This window comes from Ictidomys tridecemlineatus, chromosome 1 (genome assembly GCF_052094955.1).
Source record: "Ictidomys tridecemlineatus isolate mIctTri1 chromosome 1, mIctTri1.hap1, whole genome shotgun sequence".
Lineage (NCBI taxonomy): Eukaryota > Metazoa > Chordata > Mammalia > Rodentia > Sciuridae > Ictidomys > Ictidomys tridecemlineatus.
In genome coordinates this window covers 70815909-70838567 of record NC_135477.1, presented here as the reverse complement: position 1 = coordinate 70838567, position 22659 = coordinate 70815909, and the positions used below count along the sequence as shown (strand labels likewise).

The following is a 22659-nucleotide window of genomic DNA, read 5'->3' as shown; positions in this document are numbered from 1 at the left end:
AATAATAGTGAGGATATTTTATGTTCTGCTTAGCACTTTTGTACTCTTATCATTTTGCTTCTGAATCAAGTATATTAAATTAAAGCCACTCTACTACCTATATAGAAAGCTCCAGATATCTCTATATATACATATTTATATATGTATATATAGATATTTACATATGTATATAGAGATACTTTCTTGTTATAAAATATGAAAAAATAAATAAATTAAAAAGCCAACCCCTTCTCTTTCTCTGCCACACGTATATATGCTCTTTCATGATGCTTTAAAGACTTTAAAGTGCTACACTGAGATAGTGAGAGAGGAAGAGTTCAATAGCATTTAGTTGGCTTCACGAGGTTCAGGTTGGAAATGTGGCTTCATAGAGAAGAATATTTAAATATACAGAGAGCATTGCTGGACATCTTGAGCAAATCTTCAGAGATGGAGAAGAAAGCAAGAGTACTGGATGGTACTCTTCAGAGAGCTACCCATCTACCACCATCTTTTCATGGATATCTAGACCACCTACAACAGCACAGAATTCTTTAAAGGATATTTTTCCATCTCCCTCCTAATCTGTATTTATTATGTTTTTTGTCTACAATTTTCTGTAACTGTGTATCTTTCAGATTGTTCCCCACCATCATTTTCAACACCTGGACAAATTCCCCACTGGAAATATAACCATCTTTATCCAAGTCAGACACAGAAAGCAAACTTCAACTTGTGCTTCCTATCTCCTTTGTCACTGCACTGAGAGACTCCCTCAATGATCTCTTTCAAATTCTACTTCATCATTCCCATCTGCGTCAAATATATCTATTACTCGTTGAATTAAAAGATTCTGATTACAAAATTAAAATTCAAAAAAATATAAATTTAAAATCACAAAATTAAAATATCTGAATTACAATGAGGCAGAGACAGGAACTTTTCCACATTTCAAGAACCAGAATTGTCCAAAGCCAACTTCTTAAATCTCTTTCCTAGCCTTTTCATTGCATAAGCATCAAAGTGTAAGTACATTTCCAAAGGGTAACCTGCCTCATTTCCCGGTTCGCTTGGCAGGTGGGCGGCCCACTTGCGCGGTGAGGAGCGGGCTCTGAAGGGTTTGACAGGAGGCAGCAGGGGTGGTGGCCGTGGCCCTCTGGGGATGGGGTGCAGGCTGGGGAAGGGGAAGAGGCGCCTTGGCCGGAGCAGGCTGGGTAACAGAGCACGCAAGGGAGTGGTCAGGGCTGGGAAAAGGTTCAGATTCAGAGAGAGAGAGAGAGCACAGGATGAGAGATCCCTAGAGCGAGAAGAGGCAGAGAGGAGGGAAAACCGGGCATGTCTCAGGGGCTGCAGCCTTGTGCTCCCGCATAGCTAGAGCTGACCTGCAACCCCAAAGCAGGAAAAATGGGCAGGGTGGGAAAGGGGGGCATCAAGCCGAGCACAGTGGTGTGCAGGAACAAGAGCGATGATCTTGGTTTTCTAGAGAAGATACACCTTTATGCTTTTTAATTGGATCTTCATTTAAGGGTCACTGGCTTTGTTTGAGGCTTGCTTGGCCCTGTGGCTCTGGGCCTGTCTTGGCACCTGGCCTCTGGGTTCTTTCTAGTAAGGTTGGCTCATTTCTCTGAGCTTTTCCTTCAGATATAAATAGGGCCGTGGTGATACAAGTTTAACTGAGCCCTTCAATCTTTTCTCTTCCCAACATTTTTCTTGTTCTGGTTCCTTGTTCTGTGCCCTGGGGTTAGAGCTCTAGGTTTCAGGTCCTGTCTCTATTTAAAGTCTTTGGATCTTTTACTGGTCACTGGTGAAAAGACCGGATTCCATCTTCATTCTCTGGGTTAAGGAGTATCTTGAGTCCCAGGTTGTAAGTTCAGGACATGAGTCCCCTTATCTGGCCTTTGGGGTTCAGTGCTGGTCTCAGGACTCAAAGTTCGGCCTAATTCTGAGGAATCCTGACAAAAGATGGGAGGAAGTGAGACTAAGTATAAGACAAAGGTAATGACTCAGAACTCCAAACCAGGGAACCACTAAATCAGTATCTGCTTGGTAGACTGGTCACTCCAAACCAGGGAACCACTAAATCAGTATCTGCTTGGTAGACTGGGGGACCAGATCAGGGTCTTCTCCCTCCTGAACTGGATGACTTTTGGAAGTGACTTCACCTTCCAGAAAAGAGACTCTGCTCTTTACTAAGTGGTTGGTCTTCAGAAATGACCTCACTTATCTGAGCCGCAGTTTTCTTATCAGTAACATGAGGATCTGAAAAGCACACACATACAAGGGATTCCTGTTTAGTTGACAAACATGAACAACTTGTCCTAGCAATGCTATTTTGAGGAAGCAGTTCTCCTGCCAGCCTCTCAAGACCAGGGCCATCCTGTGGGACTTCTGAAAACTCCCTGGAGGAAGTGCTTCCCTCATTCCCAGCCAGGGGCAAGGAGTGGAGCCCTGCTCTGTGGTGGTGAAGACAAGAAATGGGCCTTCCAAGGTATATTTCCCTACACCTTGACCCATTTTGCTCACATTGACCTGGCCCTCCTGCCATCCTCAGGCCAGGGCAGACCAACTCCACTGCACAGGCCAAGAAACGCAGAGCTCCCCTCCATCTTGTTAGCACCTCTGACCCAGAGGCCTCCATTGAGCAAATGTGAAATTGACATTTCAAGAGGCAAGTATGAATTTGTTTCCAGAAAGTGCTGACTTTTGATGCTGAAATTATTAAAATGCTAGACTATGATGCTGAAATTATTAAAATGCTGAACTATGGTCAGATAAACACTAATAGTCACACTATTATGCGCTTAAAAGGTACAAAAAAAAGATATGTTAAATGATTGTCTGAGCACATTTGCCCCACCCATGTAGCCACCATCAGACTTTCCAAGGCCTTCAGCCTTGCCCAGGGCTGTCCCCTCCATGTCATACCTACCAGACATCCACTTCCACCCCCTGACTGCAGAATCAGTTGGTCTCTGGCCTGTTCAATTTTCTGCCCCTTCTATAGCCCCCTCCTTCCCCTCTTGGCTTGTTTCTGTCATTTTTTTCTGCAGGGTTTTGCCTAGTCTATGTCCTATTCTGAATAAGCTGTCCCAAGTTGCAATCATCTTTGCTCTTTCCTTTGAGATGCAATTTCCATTGACTGGCCCATCTTGAAGAAACAGCTGGAGACTTAAGAAATTTTGACTCATGATTAAGACTTTAAGATGTGTGCTTTGGGACAAACCACTTATTCTGGCATAAAATAAGGTTTTTAACCCCATGTTATTTTTTTCCAGAGATGTTGTGAGCAGGAAAGAGTGAAATTGAGAATGTCAGTTTCTACCTATAGTGAAAAACCACCTGTCATATACTTGTAATGAAGAGGTATTTATTTATTTGTTTGTTTGTTTGTTTGTTTATTTATTTATTTTTGAGGGGGCCACTTGTTGAATATGGAGTCTTCATCATGGAGACCGGTAGGACCTCTCTGTAACAGTTTAAGAGAGGGTTTATAGGGAATTTGAATTTGTGCTTTGTGATTTTGAGGAGGACTCAAGGAAGCAGGAGACTGATCTGGAGTGGATGCTGTCAAGAAGCACGATGTCTTGATTTTTTTCTGGAAATAGGGAGGAACGAAATTTCATTTTGCCTAAGGACATGCTACAAGCCAAAAGCCATGGAGCACAGTCTATAGAACTTGACCTAGAAAATAGAATCATATTCAGTGTTAATTGCTACACACACATTTATTGACCCTTTTTAAAATCATGATGTTTTACCTTCATAATGTCAAATAAATGATAGAGAGGGCTGGTTCAGCAAAGGAAAACTATCAGGCAAAGTAATCTGTAATTTCATTGTTCTGTTGTGGTGGTATTTAGTGTTAGAATTGGAAAAGACTAACAAAATCTAAGCAAAAAATTACTTTAGTATGTAGAAAATTTTAAACAAATGTATAGTACTATATAATACTCATTTATACTAAAATTTTGTCTTCCTTACTCTAACATTAGAAGAACTAATGTCTAAATTTTTTAATGAATTTCCAAAATCAATGTTCATAATGAATATTAGAGATAATTAAAATGTTTTTATGGTTATTCTTCATTTTTTTATTCTATTACTTAATTTTTATAAGGATGCTTTTGTTTTATTGCATTATTTAAGGTGAAAACATGATAGTTTGATATACATGTACAGGAAGGTAGTGAAATGATTACTATAGGCAAGCATATTGAACATATTCATCAACTTTCATAGTTACTTCTTATTTTATATATATATGTGTGTCAGGAGCACCTAAAATCTACTCTCTTGGCATTCTTTTAATATGCAAAACAGTATTATTTAATATTATTTATATTTTATATAAACATATACAAGATGAATAAATAGGGTGGCCTTATAAATTATCACGAAAACAGGGCACTTTCTGTAATGAGAGATAATTTTTAATACATCAAACAAACAGAGTTTGTCCTGGGCTAATGGAAACATTTATTCACCCCAGAAAAGATTCTAATAACTTCATACATAGAGAGTAAGGGAGGGAGTTTTCATTTTGCTTCACAGAATCTGAGAGACTTCATGAGCACAATTCTCTCTGGGTTCTGTCTTACTAGAAGAGAATGTATCCCAGACATCAGATGTGAAGTAGATGCTTACATGAGGTATATTTGTTGTAGGGAACACACAGTAGCAGTTTCACCTAATCAAACGAAAGTTGAAAGTCTAAAAAAAGGAAGAGACCAAGAAAGTAAATTGATTTTAAAAGCTTTGTTAAGTTTTTAAATCAGAACAAAATTCTTGAAGCTATTTCTTAATAGAAGTTGTTTCAATTAAAACTGAAACAAAACTATAAATTACTTTTATAAATTCAATTGTGACTAAATCTACCACTTTTTAATAGTTTTGAATTTGGTTTACTATAAGATATATGCTTTTTATTTTCCAAATGATAAGCTATAACCATTTATTGTTAGGTTTATGAATCATATCAGAAAAAAAATTCTAAAAAGTGGTTTTACTCACTTATTTGCATGACATATTAACCCAAAAGTTATGACTGTGTATTAATTAAAAAAAAGTAACAACAATAGAAGTTTTCTCTTGTCTAGTCACATTCAACAAATATTCACCACAGTGATTTGGTCATAGTTGTTTAAATATATTTAAACCTAGGCTTCTGAAGTCCTGTTTTCCTCCTTGAATTTGTTTTACTTCCAATAAATAAAAGGAAATAAAAACTTAAATCTTTCTCCTTTATTCTGCCCCTTAAACTGACTTCTATAAATGAACTAACCTTCTATTGTTTATTACTCTCTCTCTCTCTCTCTCTCTCTCTCTCTCTCTCTCTCTCTGTGTGTGTGTGTGTATGTGTGTGTGTGTGTGTGTGTGTGTGTGTTTTCCCTTTCTTATAAGATAAAAGTAAAAGAATAGTTTCAGTATACATATTCTACTAAGTTTCCTGGGCCAAATTTTGGATCTATACAAGTTGAATTTCAAACATAGTCTATAGCAAATTAAGGTCAGTGATTAAAGATTTTCTTAAATTTAGGAAAACACAGAAATTTGCTTCAGAATAAGGATTTTGTTAAATTATACTTAATGAAATAGTTTATGGAATTGTTAGTACCCTAGAGGGGAATTATTATAAAATCAATACAGTACAAAAATCCAATAGAACATATAAATAGGATAGGTTATCATAATTAAAATAAATTAATAGGAAGTTCAAAGTATAGTGGTATGTGCTATATAAAGCTAATTCAGAGACATTCCATTAATGATAGTTGAGATTCCAAATAGTAAATGACATAGAGGTTCAAAATATGACTTAAAATAGATAAGAAAATGAAAAATATATATATATTTGTTTCCAAAAAATATAGATTAATCTTGTGCTATTTCTGACTTGAGAACTTAGAGACATTTTAAAATAGACAAGCAAAAGAGAGCTACTGGGAAACAAATATCTTGTATTTGCTAGGGAAAAAAAAGTGAGAACACTATTTAAAATACATTAAATCATGTTGCTATATAAAATAAATTGTTGTCCTGGCTCTAAAACCCCGAATATTGTTGCCCATAAATTTAGATGAAAATAAAATTACTTTCTATATCCCTCATCAATCCCTGTATCACAGACCATCAAATTCTTTGGTGTACTAAAAGACCCAGTAGTAGATATTTCTAACAAGTTCTAAGTCCTTTCCCATCTCCAAATGTACAACTGTTGCATTAAAACCATCATCATGAAAATACTCATCTATTTTGAGGTGCATTTTCTAAAATCATATAAATAGTGTTTTGTGAATGGAAATTGGAAATAACATATTAACCATGCTCTATTCTAACATACTCCAGAAGACTTTTCCATATCCATGGTTAAATTACAGCTGACCTCTACATCAGTATGTCAATGCAGAAAGCAATGCAACAAAAAATAATCTATGGGATATGAGTACTATGTGGCTTTCTCTGAAGATACAATTTTCTTTCATTAATAAACTTCAAATCTTCTCTACATATACTCTTAAAGGAAAGAGGTAGTCCTTAAGGTTAAAACTTTGTTCCTTCAATGGAACAACATAGAAGCCATAGTTAACAACCAATCTTCCAAAGATATCCATCTCATCTATTATGAGTTGAATTGTGTCTCCTCAAAACTCATATGTTGAAATATTCTCAGATTCAAATTGTGACTGGGTTTGAAGATAGGATGTTACATAGTTATGTTAAATAAGGTAGCAGGGTGCAGTGGCACATGCCTGTAATTGTAGCGACTCAGGAGACTGAGGCAAGAAGATCTCAAATTCAAGTAAGCCTGGGCAACTTAATGAAAACAAAGGATTGGAGGTATAACTAAGTAGTAGAGTGTCCCTGGGTTAATTCCCAGTCCACATCTTTAAATAAAGTTAAATGAGGTCCTTAGGGAGGACTCTAGTCAAATATTACTCATGTCCTCAAGAGAAAAAGAAATTAGCATACAGACATACAGAGGAAAGACCATGGGGGAAATACCAGGGAAATAGAGCTATCTCCTAGACAGGAAAAGATGTTTTAGAAGAAATCAAACCTTGGTCTCTGACCAAAAACGTGATCTCAGATGTCTAACTTTCACTTTTTTGACCAGATAGATTTGTGTCACCCAGTCTGTGGTCTAATGTGATCTCTAGTGAACAAATACAACACTTCTACCTACCCCACCAGGAATGAAAACATTGAAAAGGGCTGGGCTTCATGTCACATTTACATTATCTCAATTAATGAAAGCGGCATTTAACTCAAGAAAAATATGATACTTGACTCAGTTATTCAAAATGACTCATTTCACTAGTTATTTTAACCATATTGTCTTTCAAAAACTATTTTATTTTCAGTTAGAAGCTACTCTTCCACAAAAAGAATATGAGTCTGTATTCTCTAAGTTCATTTTCAGCTAAATCCATGAGTGAAAAGACAGAATTGCCCAAGCAAAACAGATTTATTACTTGCAGTTTAAAAATCGGATTGAAAATCATAATGTCAATATATGAATCATATATTTAAACTTTTTCTCATTTAATATATATACTACGTATCATTTGCTTAACAATTTATCACACATCCCTTCATATTTTTATAATATATAAATTCATCTTTTTATTCAACTGCACAGGTAAAATATGGCATACACCATAATCTTTGTTTGTAAGTCAGTGGCCTAAGACTAAGCTGTGATTATTAGTTTATTCTGAGAAATTAGTTGTGTCACTCACTATTTTTACCATCTTAAGAAAACACCCCACCTCTGTTTCTTAAACTCCCCAATTAAAGATATAATGACAAGTCTAGTACTCAACTTACAAAATTGTTGTAAAACAAGATAATTCACAAGAAGTCAAGGGTATCAGGTGCTATTTGGGGTATATATTTTAATTATATATTTTAATCATTAGCAAAATAATTATTATCTTCAGGATTAATAGCAAGGCAAACATTCCAAATTTGCAAATTTTATATAAGTTATGTAAAATATTTCTACAATTTAAAATTGGATACATTTCCAGTCTATGCTTCTTACTTTATTAATCTTCTTTTTAAAAATATCATGAGGGCTGGGGATGTGGCTCAAGCGGTAGCGCGCTCGCCTGGCATGCGTGTGGCCCGGGTTCGATTCTCAGCACCACATACCAACAAAGATGTTGTGTCCGCCAATAACTAAAAAATAAATATTAAAATTCTCTCTCTCTCTTTCTCCCTCTCTCACTCTCTCTTTAAAAAAATAAAAAATAAAAAAATAAAAATATCATGATTCATCACAGTCTACTTTATAAGCAGAAATATATAGATACACACTTGCACATAAACATGGATGCATGCACATGCATGTAATATAAATTTTAATGTAGGAGGAAGATGGTTGGAGAACTTGAAAATACTGTTTTGCCTATGTCTTATTTTGATATATCAACAATGACTTCATATTACAAAAGTGCAATCTTTAGAACCTAGTGGAAAATTGTGATTTTTTTTTTTTTTGTAATTCATCAATAAAGGATTCTGAAGAATTGACAGGGTCTAATTCCTGTAATGGAACCACAGGTATTCTGATTCCAGAACATAGTTGGGTCTGTGTGGGGTTAAAATGTGAATCCTAAAGCCAGAACAGAGCCAGTATTTAGTTGATACAGGCTTACATATTATTTTTTATATTGATTTTATTTTTTTAAATACATGACAGTGGAATGCATTACAATTCTTATTACACATATAGAGTACAATTTTTCATATCTCTGGTTGTATACAAAGTATATTCACACCAATTTGTGTCTTTATACATATACTTTGGATAATAATGTTTATCACATTCCGAAATCATTTCTAAACCCATACTCCTTCCCTTCCCCTCCCATCCTTCTGTCCTATCTAGAGTTTGTCTATTCCTCCCACATTTTCCCTCCCTACCCCCCTATAAATCAGCCTCCTTGTATCAGAGAAAACATTTGGCATTTGGTTTTGGGGATTTGCTAACTTCACTTAGCATTATCTTCTCTAACTCCACCCATTTACCTGCAAATGCCATAATTTTATTCTCTTTCATTGCTGAGTAATATTCCATTATGTATATATGATACATTTTTTATATCTATCATCTATTGAAGGGAATCTAGGTTGGATCCACAGTTTAGCTATTGTGAATTGTGCTGCTATAAACATTGATGTGGCTGTGTCCCTGTAGTATGCTGTTTTTAAGTCCTTTGGGTATATACCAAGGAGAGGAATAGCTGGGTCAAATGGTGGTTCCATTCCCAATTTTACAAGAAATCTCCATTCTGCTTTCCATATTGGCTGCACCAATTTGCAGTCCCACCAGCACTGTATGAGTGTGCCTTTTCCCCTACATGCTCGCCAACACTTATTGTTTGTCTTCATAATAGCTGCCATTCTGACTGGAGTGAGATGATATCTTAGAGTAGTTTTGATTTGCATTTCTCTAATTGCTAGTGATGATGAACATTTTGTTTTCATATATTTGTTGATTGATTGTATATCATCTTCTGAGAAGTTTCTGTTCAGGTCCTTGGCCAATTTATTGATTGGGTTACTTGTTTCTTTCTTTCTTTTTTTTTTTTGTGCTTAGCTTTTTGAGTTCTTTATATACCTTAGACATTATTGCTCTATCTGATGTATGAGGGGTAAAAATTTGCTCCCAGAATGTAGGCTCTCTTTTCACCTCACAGATTGTTTCTTTTGCTCAGAAAAAAAGCTTGATTTCATCCCATTTATTGATTCTTGGTTTTAATTCTTGCACTATAGGAGTCTTATTAAGGAAGTTGGGGCCTAATCCCACATGATGAAGATTAGGGTCTACTTTTTCTTCTATTAGATGCAGAGTCTCTGGTTTAATTCCTAGGTCCTTGATCCATTTTAAGTTAAGTTTGTGCATGGTGAGAGATATGAGTTTTATTTCATTTTGTTGCATATGGATTTCCAGTTTTCCCAGCACCATTTGTTGAAGATGCTATCTTTTCTCCAGTGCATGTTTTTGGCACCTTTGTCTAATGTAAGATAATTATAATTTTGTGGCTGGGGATATAGCTCAGATGATAGAGTGCTTGCCTTGCAAAACAAAAGAGGTGAAAGACCTCTACAATAACAACTTTAGAGCATCCAACTAAATTCATCCAATTAAAGAAATTGAAGGAGATGTCAGAAAGTGGAAAGATATCCCATGTTGTTGGATAGGCAGAATTAACTTTGTCAAAATGGCCATAATACCAAAAGTGCTAAACAGATTTAACAGAATTCCTATGAAAATCCCAATGTCATTCTTCGTAGAAATAGAAAAGGCAGTCATGAAATTTACTTGGAAAAATAAGAGACACAGAAATCCTTAACAAGTGAAGTAGGCGGCATCATAATACCAGACCTTAAACTATACTACAGAGCCATATTAACACAAATGTCATGGAATTGACACCAAAACATACCCATAGACCAATAAAACAAAATAGAGGACACAGAGACAAATCTGTATAATACAGTTATCTCATACTAGACAAAGGCACAAAAATCAACTCAAAAGTGGATCAAAGACTTAGGCATTATAACAAAGACCCTGCATTTAATAAAAGAAAAAGTAGGTCCAAATCTATCATGTTTGCTTAGGAACCTACTTCCTTAACAAGAAACCTAAAGCACAAGAAGTAAAATCAAGAATCAATAAATGGGATGTTATCATCCTTGGAAAAAATCAATAATGTGAACAGAGAACCTACAGAATAGGAGGAAATCTTTATCACATGCACCTCAGATACAGCATTAATCTCCAGGATATATAAAGAACTCAAAAGACTCAACACTAAAAATCCCCCAATAACACTGTCAATAAATGGGCTAAGGAACTGAATAGACACTTCACAGAGTAAGAAATACATTCAATCAACAAATATGAAAAAGTGTTCAACATCTCTAGCAATTAGTGAAATACAAATTTAAAATATTCTATGATTTCCTCTCACTCTTGCCACAATGTCAATTTTCAAGAATACAAGCAACAATAAGTTTTGGCAATGATGTGGTAACAAAGGTACTCTCATACATTGCTGGTGGGACTGCAAAGTGGTGTAAACATTATAGAAAGCAATATGGAGATTCCTCAGAAAATGTAGAATGGAACCACCATTTGACCCAGCTATCTCACTCCTCAGTTTATACCCCAAATACTTAAAATCAGCATACTACAGTGACACAGCCACATCTATGTTTATGGCAGCTCAATTCACAATAGTCTGTGTAACTAACCTAGATGCTCTTCGATAGATGAATAGATAAGGAAAATGTGGTATATATACACAATGGAATATTACTCAGCCTTAAAGAAGAATGAAATTATGACATTTTGAGGTGAATGGATGGAGTTGGAAGATAACATGCTAAGCAAAATAAGCCAATCCCCCCAAACCCAAGGCTGAACATTTTCTTTGATATGCGGATACTAATTCACAATAAGAGGTAGGGGAGCTAGGGGGAAAGGTAGATGCTTTGGATTAAGCAGAGGGGAGTAAAGGGAGTGGAGAGGCTATCGGGGTAGGAAGGGTAGTAAAATGAATTAGGCATTATTACCTGTGGGGAAAAGTGCATGGAGTACCACATGCGTGGAGTACCGCATTCATGGTATACATTAAGGGCATCCCATGTGGTGGCAGGCCGCTTACCCTATAGGCACAGCCCCAGGTATGAGGCCATGTGTTGCAGTCCCTGTGCTTGCTCCATGGCCCACTCCTCAATTGGTCACTGCAAGGATGGTTAGCAGAAATTGAACTGGTGGTTGCCTATAATCTGCTTAGCTAATGCTTGAGTATGTGTGTGTGTGTATGTATGTATATGTATGTATGTATATATATATATATATTAACTGCGCAATAAAATCAGACCTGCTTCCTGCTTGGTCTCCGGAGGTCTTGATTAGTGACTCCGCAGCCAAATTCTCCTCTACCTTGTTCTGTGGATCTCTTCTCTGGATGAGACAGAGCCCTTATAATTACCCTATGTACATATATGCTTACATGACTGAGGTGATTCTATATCATGTACAACCAGAAGAATAAGAAGTTATTCTCCATTTATGCATGAGGTGTCAAAATGCATTCTACTGTAAAGTATAACTAATTACAACAAATTAAAAAATAAAGTTTATAAAAAGTAAAAAATAAATAAATAAATGAAAAGAACTACTATAAACCCAATTGATGTCCACAAAAGAAATTCTTGATATCTGAGGCAAAACTCCCACACAGTTGGTGTTAGGAATATTGAGTGAATTGTGTAAAAAAAAAGGAAAGGTGGAGTTTTTTGTTGGTTGGTTGGTTGTTTTTTGTTGTTGTTGTTGTTTGGTTTGTTTTTTTTTTTTTTTTGCTATAGCTTAGATGGCATTTTGGCTATATTTATTAAAAGGATACCTATAGCATTATGATACATACTAAACTACTTATTGATTAAACAATATATCCAGAGTTTGCTTCAAAATAATCAGAAAATAAAAGCAAAAGTCATAGTAGCTATGAATTGTTAGTTAAAATCTGAGTGACAGGTAAAAGTTCATAAGTTTTCTTGTGGTTTTGATAAATTTACATAATAACAATGAAGATTTTCTAAAAAGAATATGTATATACCTGTATTTTTTTATATTTATTTTTTAGTTGTAGATCATCACAATACCTTTTTATTTATTTTTATGTGGTGCCAAGAATGAAACCCAGGGCCTCACACGTGCTAGGTGAGTGAATGCTCTACTGCTGAGCCACAACCCCAACCCCTATAAATGTAGTTTTACCACAAAGTCTTTCTTCCAAATACCAAAAAAATATTTTGCTTCAAGTTCACTGTCCAAATATTACATATTGCTACTAAACCATTTTTCATTTACAACTAATGAAAAGTAGAGAGATTCTGACCATGGCAATATACAGGGAAGCGTTCCTCTGGTGAGCAAACTCCCAGGGGGTAACTGGCACTTTATTTCCCACCCTTAGAATGTCCTGCAGTTTCTCCTAGGAACTAGCAAGATAACCAATACATGTGCTATGTCCAGCTGCTGTGGCAATGCCGCTAGAGTCTTATCAGCCCTGAACTTGATCTTAGGCACACAGCTCCTAGGAATAAAGGAACTCTCTGGTTGGACAACCAGAATGTTTCACTGAGCCTAAACCTGTCCACATAACAGTAACTTAATACAATAGACTTTCTTTTCTTTTTTTTTTTTCAGAGTAGAAATTAGAAGGACAGCAGAAAAGACTTCTCCCGGAGGAAGAAGGGGACACAAGAGGTGGAATCCCAATACAATAGACTTTCTTGAGAGATACACAAAGCTCCTAACATTGCATATTGCAACTTAGTATGTAACTGAGGAATAAACTGCATAATGTTGCTAAGTCTGGAACCTGCCTAGCAATACAATGAACAATATGTACCAATTATGCCAATGACCTAAAGTAACATATTGATATAAATCAACCTGGCAGCTTGGCAGCTTGGCCCTTCAGCCATTCTGCCATGTTTCCTTCCTCTGCATGTTGTCTCTGTGCCTCCCTTTTTTTTTCCTTACAGAAAAGTACCATAACATGTTCATTTAAATTAAAAGTTTCCAGGAGTCCAGTCTGTGTGATTGCTAGTCCTTCCTCTAGTGTAAGAATGAGGTGAATCAAATCCAAAGGAGAGAAGTCAGACTTCTCTGAAGATCCTGAAGGGGTACCCAGAACTTCCAACTATCTGGTATCTAACTGCTCTGGAAATCGAGGCCTTCGTTAAATGTTTAATACAACTCATTAATTCAGGGATTCAACAGCAGTAGTCACATTCCCTCTGTCTTAATTTTCCATACTGTCTGGATCATCAGTCAGTGGTGTATACTGCTCTGGGAGCCACCTCTGGCCTAGCCTTAGAAATACTGGTTTCCCTAGTGTTTTCCATGTTCTTCCTACAATTGTTCTTCCAGTTTGCTGAAACATTGCTTCCAAGTCAAATGTGCAAGGATTTTTCCTGAACCCTTTGAAATCCATGGCAACAGCCAGCTCTGGATCCAATGCTGGTGCACCTGAGCCTGTGTCTTCCCTGAGCCCTGAGAATTCCCTGGCCAGCTGCCCTGCCAAAAGTGCAGCAGGTGCAGGCCATGCCAGTGGATGATCCCTACAAACCTGGGAAGAAGTTGTAAGGGAAGATTTTTTTAAAAACTCAAGTGAAGTACCAAGTCACCTAAAAATGCTCAGAAATCAGAATAAATCCAAAGGTCAGAGCACATGCAATGGCATATTTCAAGCATTGAAAGAGAAATACTGCCAAACCTGCATTGCTATATACATCAAAGAAACTCTTCAGAATCAAAGTGTTATTCTCAAATTTGGGACCCCCAAAAGACCACCAGAGACCAAGATCGATGTAAGCAGTAAAGTGCCTATTTTGAGCTAGCTGGGTCCTCTGGGCACACACAGCCACTGGTGACGCTGAGAGGCCCCGAGCCCAGGGTTTGCAGCAGTTTTATACATTCTTTGGAGAAGGCAGGGACCCCCACATACATCCTAGCATCTCTTGGCAAATCATCACACACTGTGAGAAAATCAAATAACAACTCTAAAACATGATTAGCACATTCACTGGAGGGAACAAGTTGGGTACTGATGATTGGTTACTACAAGAGGGGGATTCATTTGAACTGATTGGTTTATGCCAAGAGGGGTGTTCTTGATGAACTACATGGTTTTCCAACACCATAAACTACTGGGAGGGTCATCTGGCATCCCAGGTATTTCCCTGTTTCATGCTGATTGGTGGCTGCTAGTGGGTTGCTATGGGTCCCCAGCTAGCCTGTAAGGGACACCTGGCCCAGCAGATCTCTTCTGTTATTTGTAGATAAACCACTTAGCAGGGTGGGAATGTGCCCAGGAGTGCTCTGTGGGTCTTTCCAAGGAAAAAGGTCATGTCCCTTCCTTGGATAGGCTTTGCTCTGAGGTAGAAGCTGGTTTTTCAGAGGGGCACGGAGGTAGGAAAGATGGTGGAATGAGACAGACATCTTTACCCTAAGTACATGTATGAAAACACAAATGGTGTGACTTTACTTGGCATACAACCAGAGACATGAAAAATTGTGCTCTATTTGTGTAATATGAATTGAATTGCATTCTGCTGTCATATATAACAAATCAGAATAAATAAAAATTTAAAAATGCATCATGAAGTAAGTAAAATATAGAAAAAATTATGAGACATTTTATAATGGAATATTGTATGACTGCTAAGAAGAAAGGGAAAAACTATATGTCCACTGAGGTAAGACAATCTCTAAGATATAGGGTGACAAGAACCAAGGGCAGAAGGGTGTACACAGTGCTATTTATTGAAAATGAGGGGATGTATGTGTGCAGAGATGTACTTATAGATGCAATGAACATTTCTGGAACTGGTACCATTATTGCTTCTGTGAAAGTGAGGAAGTGATGGAAGGAGACCTTTTTTTGTTGTTGTTAACCTTATATGCATCCTGTTTAAATATTTATCATCTACACTCATAACATTAAAACATAAGGATGAAAAGCAGTAAAACCAAAACGGAGAAGAACATTTGAATCAGGCTTTACAAGAAAATAGCATAGATCTCTTTGTGGCTCATGCTTACACTACAGCTAGGCCCAGAGATGCAGGAAGCTCCTTGATGGAGTAAGCCACTGAGCAGATGACTCACCTGAAAGTGGCTGTGTTTTGCAAATACTTATCTGCCAGCACTGCTTTATTGCAACGGAGTCCTTGGGCTGGTTCTGAGCCTCTAACTGGACCTTCAGGACAGACACAGGCAGGATCTGGGCAGTGTCATGTAAGTAAGGGGCATAGGAGGAATCATGAACGTGGATACCGCCCAGAGCCAGGGACCTTGCTAGATATGGAGGCCAGCTAGGCAGAAAGCGGGTGGCAGGAAGCTCTGAAACAATTAGTTGAGGTAGGCGCAGTGTTCTAAGTGATTTTTCCTCTGGTGTTTGGAGACATGTTAAAGTGCCTTAGAAAAGTCTACTGATTTGAAAGAGGACATCCCTGTTCTAGTTTTTAGAGGGAATGCTTTCCAGTTTTCTCTGTTTAGGATGATGCTGACCTTGGGGTTTGCTTATATAGCTTTTATGAGGTTGAGGTCTGTTCCATCTATTCCTAGTTTTTCTAGTGTTTTGAACATGAAGGGGTGCTGAATTTGTCAAATGCTGTTTCTGCCTCTATTGAGATGATCATATTATTCTTGTTTTTAAGTATATTGATGTGATGAATTATGTTTATTGATTTCTGTATGTGAGCCCCACTTCATTGAGGCACGCTATCTTTTTAATATGTTTTTGAATGCTATTTGCCGGAATTGTATTGAGAATTTTTGTATCGATGTTCATGGTGGATATTGGTATGAAGTTTTCTTTCCTTGATGTGTGTTTGTATGGTTTTGGTATCAGAGTGATATCAGCTTCACAGGGTTCTCTCCTTTTCATATTCCATGAAACATTTAGAGCAGTATTGTTGTTAATTCTCCTCTGAAGGTCTTATAGAACTCGGCTGAGAATCAATCTGCTCCTGGACTTTTCTTGACTGGTAGACCTTAGGTATTCCCACTACAAAAATCTAACAAAGAAAAGAAAATGTTAACTATTCTGAAGTGATAGACATGTTAGATGATTTGAGCTATTATTTCACAACATTCATATATAGCAAAACATCATGTTATGCAACTTAAGCGTAAATGACCACATGTATTTTGTCAATAAATTTTGTCCAAAAAAAGGGCAGTGACTATGGATTTCTTTCTTGAATGAGTAGAAATTTTCTTTTAAAAAAAAATTGTTAAAATCTGTTTTAATTAGTTATACCTGACAGTAGAATGCATTGATGCATTTTGATATATCATAAATAAATAGGGTATAATTCCTCATTTTTCTTCTTGTACATGTTGTCAGATCACATTGGTCATGCAGTCATACGTGTATGTAAGGTAATAATGTCTGTTTCATTCTACTATTCTTCCTATCTCCATACCCCTCCCTTCCCTTCACTCTCTTCTACCTAATCTAAAGTAACTTTATTCTTCCCTAGCACCTTGGCCCTGACTGTGAATTAGCATCCACATATCAGAGAACACATTCGGCCTTTGGTTTTATGGGATTGGCTTATTTCGCTTAGCATGATGTTCTCCAACTCCATTTACCCAGAAATACCATAATTCCCTTCTTCTTTAAAACTGAGTGATATTCCATCAAATATTACATACCACATTTTCTTTATCCAACCTAGGTTGGTTCCATAGTTTAGCTATTGTGAATTGAGCTTCTATAAATAAATCTTGGGCCTCCCAGGAATACCATAAGGCAGGCCGCTCTATTGCCCCCAGGGTTAGCATTTACCAAGAAATCTATACACAATGGGGATGAGTCATCTCATTGCTGGTCTTAACAAGACAGGGCCATACACAATGGGGGTGAGTCATCACTGGTGTTGCAAGAAGGCAGCTGAACCAGCTTTTCCAGGTTCTCACAAGAGGGTGGAGAATTTCCTTGGGGGGAGGGGTGACAATATGGCATAGGCCTCTCCCCTTCCCGACTTGTCTACCGAGTGTTCCAGGACAGGAGCACTTGGTGCGGGACCCAGAGGACCAGGCCAGGCATCAAAAGGGTCTAGGAGGCCATTGTCATTGTGAGGCTTTAAGCCTTTCTCCTCCTGGGCAGTGAGAAGACTGACTCGTTGTGACCAAAGTCGCTCCTCACCAATGGCTTCCCAATACTGGTCTCATACTTAGTGTGAGATTGCCCCATCTTTTCGGGGAGACCCCTACCTCGAAACTCTCTTGGCTTGGCGATACTCTCACTTTGGGTGAACAGACTTCTTAATGCCCCACATTTGGCGCCAGATGTCGGAGATTTTAGCCCCACCCCACCCCACCCGCTTCCCTCCTGACCTGCAGGAGAGATTGGGAGAGCACGCCCGGACCATGAGGAACCAAGAAAGGAAGGGCCAACTGACCCCTCCCCATCCAGCCCTCCCCCAAGGGAGGACAATCAGACAAGCCAGGGAGACCAGTCAAAGCAGGATCTCAGTTTATTGAGAAAACACACAGAGCTAATACAAGGCACAGGAGCCAATCAGGATAAAGGTCGGCAGGGTGGGGAGAGTTCACGTGTACACCCATCTCACAGGCCATAATGGGAGCCCCCGAGCTGTCCAGAGGGCGGAAGGGTTCTGAGCCTATCCTAGAGGTCATCTGGTTTTTCCTCCCAGCCCAGGCAACGCCTTCTGGCTGATCCCCAGGCGCTTTCTTAGCCACAGGTGGCCCCAGGACCCACCCAGAAGCAGGCAGCAAGTTCGGTTTTTCCTCCTTTCTGATGCAACATGCCCCACATGTTACATTGTGCCCTGTGCCCTACATCTGTGTTTCCTTTTTCTTGCCATCATTGTCAGAAATTCAGGGAAGTCAATTTTGCCATTATCACCAGCAGCTACTCCCTTAATCCTGTCCTGTAACTCGGACTTCTGTGGGATTCCACCCAAGAGATCATCTCATTACACTTCCCAATTCCTTTGTTAGTATACTATAGTTCCATCCCCGTTCCTTGTCTAATAGTGGGAAAGCTTCTTTGAATTCTGCAATCTGCCCTTCAGCTAGATGGTCAGCCACGCTGCAAGGCTTACCAGTTTCCGAGACTCAACCACATAACCACTGGGCTCATTCGCTCCACTCAGATCCCATCACACTTTTAAAATGTCACATAGCAGGAATAGGATGTTAAACGTCCGAAGATATCAAACACATTTACATTTATTTTGGTTTAATTGTATAAGTTGTATTTGTTTCCATTTTACATTTTTTTTTCCATTTTACATTCCCGTTCCCCCACCCACCCTGTCTTAAGATGAGGAAAGGCTTGAATTTTAGGCATTTATTGAAATGCTTGTGCATGCCATGTAAGTGGATTAGACCCGTTAGCCGGCACACCAACTTCCCACACAAAGCTGTCCACTCAACCAAGAGGCCCAGCAGTCTTTGAAGAAGCTGCAGCCTGACCATCGCCCAGGAAGGATGAGAAAAGGCAAGTGGCAAGCCGACTCACAAACCCACGCTTGGTCCAGTGCTTTCCTCTTCTTCATCTTTTATTCCCATGAGTCCTAGGCCAGAGAGGGATCCATGAGGGCTAGTGGTTCCTGGCAGGAGGATAACACAAAGGGTACCGGGGCTCAGGCTTCGGTAGAGCCTTCCAATCTTGCGGCTCCAACGCCTGGCTGCACTCTTTGCGTTTTCCACATGTAAATTCTGCAAGGTCTCCCGCTCCGAGGGAGGAGGTCTCACTCGCAGACCTGCGGGCCTTCTTGATTCAGGTGGTGAGCTCCTAAGCCACGCGTGCAGGTGCCTGGGGGTTAGGGCCTGCCTGCCTTTCAGCTTCCAGTCCTTGCCTGTGAGGACATGGAGGGCCCTCTGGGCATTGCCAAAAGTTTTGAACTTCAGGAAACAGTATTTTTCCTGTTTCCCGCTTTGAGCATCTGGAGGCACGATCACAGCTTCCAGGCCACCAAAGAGGCTTGGTAGTTCCTGAACATGTCCTAAGAAATCTTTACCTACTCCAGACAGATAAATGGTTTCTCGGTTCTCAGGATCTCCTTCCAGCTCCTTAACCAGTGTGTCACAATCGAGAGTGAGTTCTGTCACTGGTCTCTGTACCTTTATGTATACACCTTCCACGGGAACGCCATTCAAGCACTCGATGGCCAGCTGGGCAGCTTCCAGGACTTCATACTCTATGGAGAGATGAGGCTGATGCGGTTCCAGAACGGCAGTCATTGTACGAACTGGGCCAAAGCTCCTAAACAGCCTCTTCAGAGCACTTAGGTTCCAATCTTTGCTCAATGGCCCAGCATAGACAGTGGACATCTCTGTCCACTTGATCTGCATCCTTTGGCTCACTTCCTCAGTGAGGAGAGGTGAAAAAGGCTCCAAAGAGAACCGAATAATGCTGAAGGGGTACAGGCGCACTTGCCTTCTGGCCTGCTCAAAGACCTCTCTGTTGGAAAGGCACTTAATAGTCTCACAATCTTCAGGAGACGGGAGTTCAATATCGTCTGTCTCTCGGGATAGAAAAAGGAGCTTGTGATGCCCCGGATCAAAAGATCTTAAAGCACCTCTGTAGGTGTAGTGGACCTTTTCTCTGACATTTCTTGGGTCTTGGGCTCTCCACAGCGCCTCCAGATTGAGTTCTGCAATCTTCTTTGGGCCATACCTGAGAAAGTATTGAGCCAATTCAAGGGTCGCGGCAGCGTCCTCTGTGGGATCATGACCATCCCTTTCCGAACGTTGAATGTCCTTCCCCAATACAGCCTTGGCCAAGAACTTGAGCTTGAATCTTCTGCCCCACTCTCTGGCATAAAGCAACGAGGTGTCGATGACATATGGGTGGATCATGTTCAGTGCCCGGAGATCCACGTCTAGGGAATGGCCTACCAAGACCGCATCAGGAGGAAGCAGTGCTTTTAACCGCCTCTGAATGTCTTTCAGTTTCGTCGTCACCGGCTTAAGCATCTCCTCCGTGATCCCCGAATAGCAGGTGGCGTAGTCCACAATCTCCTCATCGGGCTTCACCAACTCATCCAGGAGACACGAGCCTCCTTCGGCAACCAGTGAGATGCGGGTTAGTTCTCTCCCCTTGGACGTGATGCACATTTCTCCGTCCAGCCCAAAGAGAGGGCTGTTCTCTGTGACAGACCCATCACATCTGGTCATTACAAAGTTCTCACAGTCAGGAGAACCTTGTAAGGGAAAGTCAAAGGTCCTCATTTCCTCCTCTGTCAGAAGGCATCGCAGCAAGCCCACCTTCTGAGAGCCATACTTTTGAATGACCGGGTCCTTCTGCAGGTCGACCTTGGGTTTTGGACCGGCACATGGTACAGATCCTCCCGTGGTCTTGGGCAGATATCCAGCCCTTTGATTTGGTAGCCCCATAACATCAGCTAGAAAAGTCGGTGATGGAGGAGGCAAGCGGAATTTATGCCTGAAGGCTTTTCGGAGAAATCCAAACTCCGAATAGAACCTGTAGAAGTGGAGTTGACTCATCCCCTGAAGGATGACAACCACTGTTCTGCTCAGTCGCTTTCCGTACAGAAGCTGGCACCACCTGGGTCTCTCAATGACGGGCGCAGCCAGAACTGCATACTTGAGCAGCTCACATAGCTGTTCGTGGGTTATTTCACAGTTTTCGGCCATTACGATGCCAGAAAACCGGGCTCTCTTGGTCTCGGGCTGCCTGTCTACGAGATCCGAACGGGGTATCCTGGCCTCGGGCTTCCCCATGAGCCAGTCGGGGACCCGTCTCCTCTGGCTGTTCAGCCTCCCGGTCTTCTTCTCTGGCTCCATGGTCCTGTACTCCAGTCCTTGTGGTGGGACGCTGTCTTTGGTCTAGAAAGCTGTCCCTGGCGTAGAAAGCTGTCCTTGCCTTGATGCCAATCCAGCGAGAGAGAAAACGTTCTTGAGAAGGAGAAAGGATGGTTATTGCTTGGCCAGCGAAGGAGAAACGACGGTTCTCACCTCAGCAGGAGTAGGGGGTTTTTATAGAGGTGATTCAGAGAAAGTGAGATCAGGGAGGAGAGAACAGGAAGGAAAAGATTAGGGAAAAGAAGAACCCAGAGGAGGAGACCAGGGAGGGGGAAAAGAACAGGGAGGAGAAGTTTAGGGAAGAGAAAAACAGAAGATCAGGGAGGAGAAGGGTAGGGGAAAGAAAAATCAGGAGGAGAAGGTTAGGGCAAAGAAGATCAGGGAGGAGAAGGTGGGGGAAAAGAGAAACAAACATGTCAGTTTCAAAGCCACAAGAGATGTAGACAAAGCATCCAGTGAACCCCTGTTGCAACTTCAGTAAAATCTTCCCTTTGTATTCCAGCTTATTGCCTCTGGGGGACCTTTACAGTGGATTACCTTCCAGTAGTTCCATGGTTTCTTTACCCAGATTCGTTAAGTTCCAGGGGACAGGACCATGCCCTGTGTTTCCTATTTTCTCAGAATTGTGCTGTATACATAGCAAAGACTTGAAAAAGGAAAAGGAAAAAAAAAGTGTAAAGACAAAAATAACTAAAGGTCTTCAGTGTTTCTGTACTCCTACAATCGTGAGTTCCCCAATGTTACTGTGAAATACAGGGAGCAGATAAAATTAACCTAAGTTTGCTAATATGGGCTTGAGGCCTCTGTAGGTAAAATGACTACTAAAATAAAAAAGAGGATGACAGCCCAGCGGCTCTGGAGGCTGAGACAGGAGGATCGTGAGTTCAAAGCCTGCCTCAGCAATTTAGAGAGGCACTAAGCAACTCTGTGAGACCCTGTCTCAAAATAAAATATATATATATAATAAAAAATATGGTTGGGGATGTGACTTAGTGGTTGAGTGCCCCTGAGTTCAATTCCCTGTACCAAAAAAAAAAAACAAAAAACAAAAAACAAACCAGAAAAAAAGAATTACGGTACAAGAATCCAGGTCTTTCCTCCCAAAGTCTAGTTTATTTTCTCTTTCATCAGAACACATTAAGGGGTACGTTGCCATATGCCCCGCAGTGTGAACGGGTTCATTGATCTTATTGGGTTGTTTTCATTGTGGCATCTGAATCCTTGTGTTCCAAGCATAATGATCAGATCAGGGTAATTGGCATATATGTCACTCATACATGTAT

At 39.7% G+C, this 22659-nt stretch overlaps 1 protein-coding gene and 1 pseudogene across 1 annotated transcript; both read right to left on the bottom strand.

Moving 5' to 3' along the window:
• Positions 1-472: 472 nt before the first annotated feature.
• On the bottom strand, positions 473-19024 carry LOC101960059 (calcineurin subunit B type 1-like; annotated as a pseudogene).
• A 39-nt stretch (positions 19025-19063) lies between these two features.
• LOC101960342 (RNA exonuclease 5) lies at positions 19064-21358 on the bottom strand. The gene has a single exon (XM_078022142.1). The coding sequence runs from the start codon at positions 21356-21358 to the stop codon at positions 19064-19066; it is 2295 nt and encodes a 764-aa protein (XP_077878268.1).
• Positions 21359-22659: the final 1301 nt, after the last annotated feature.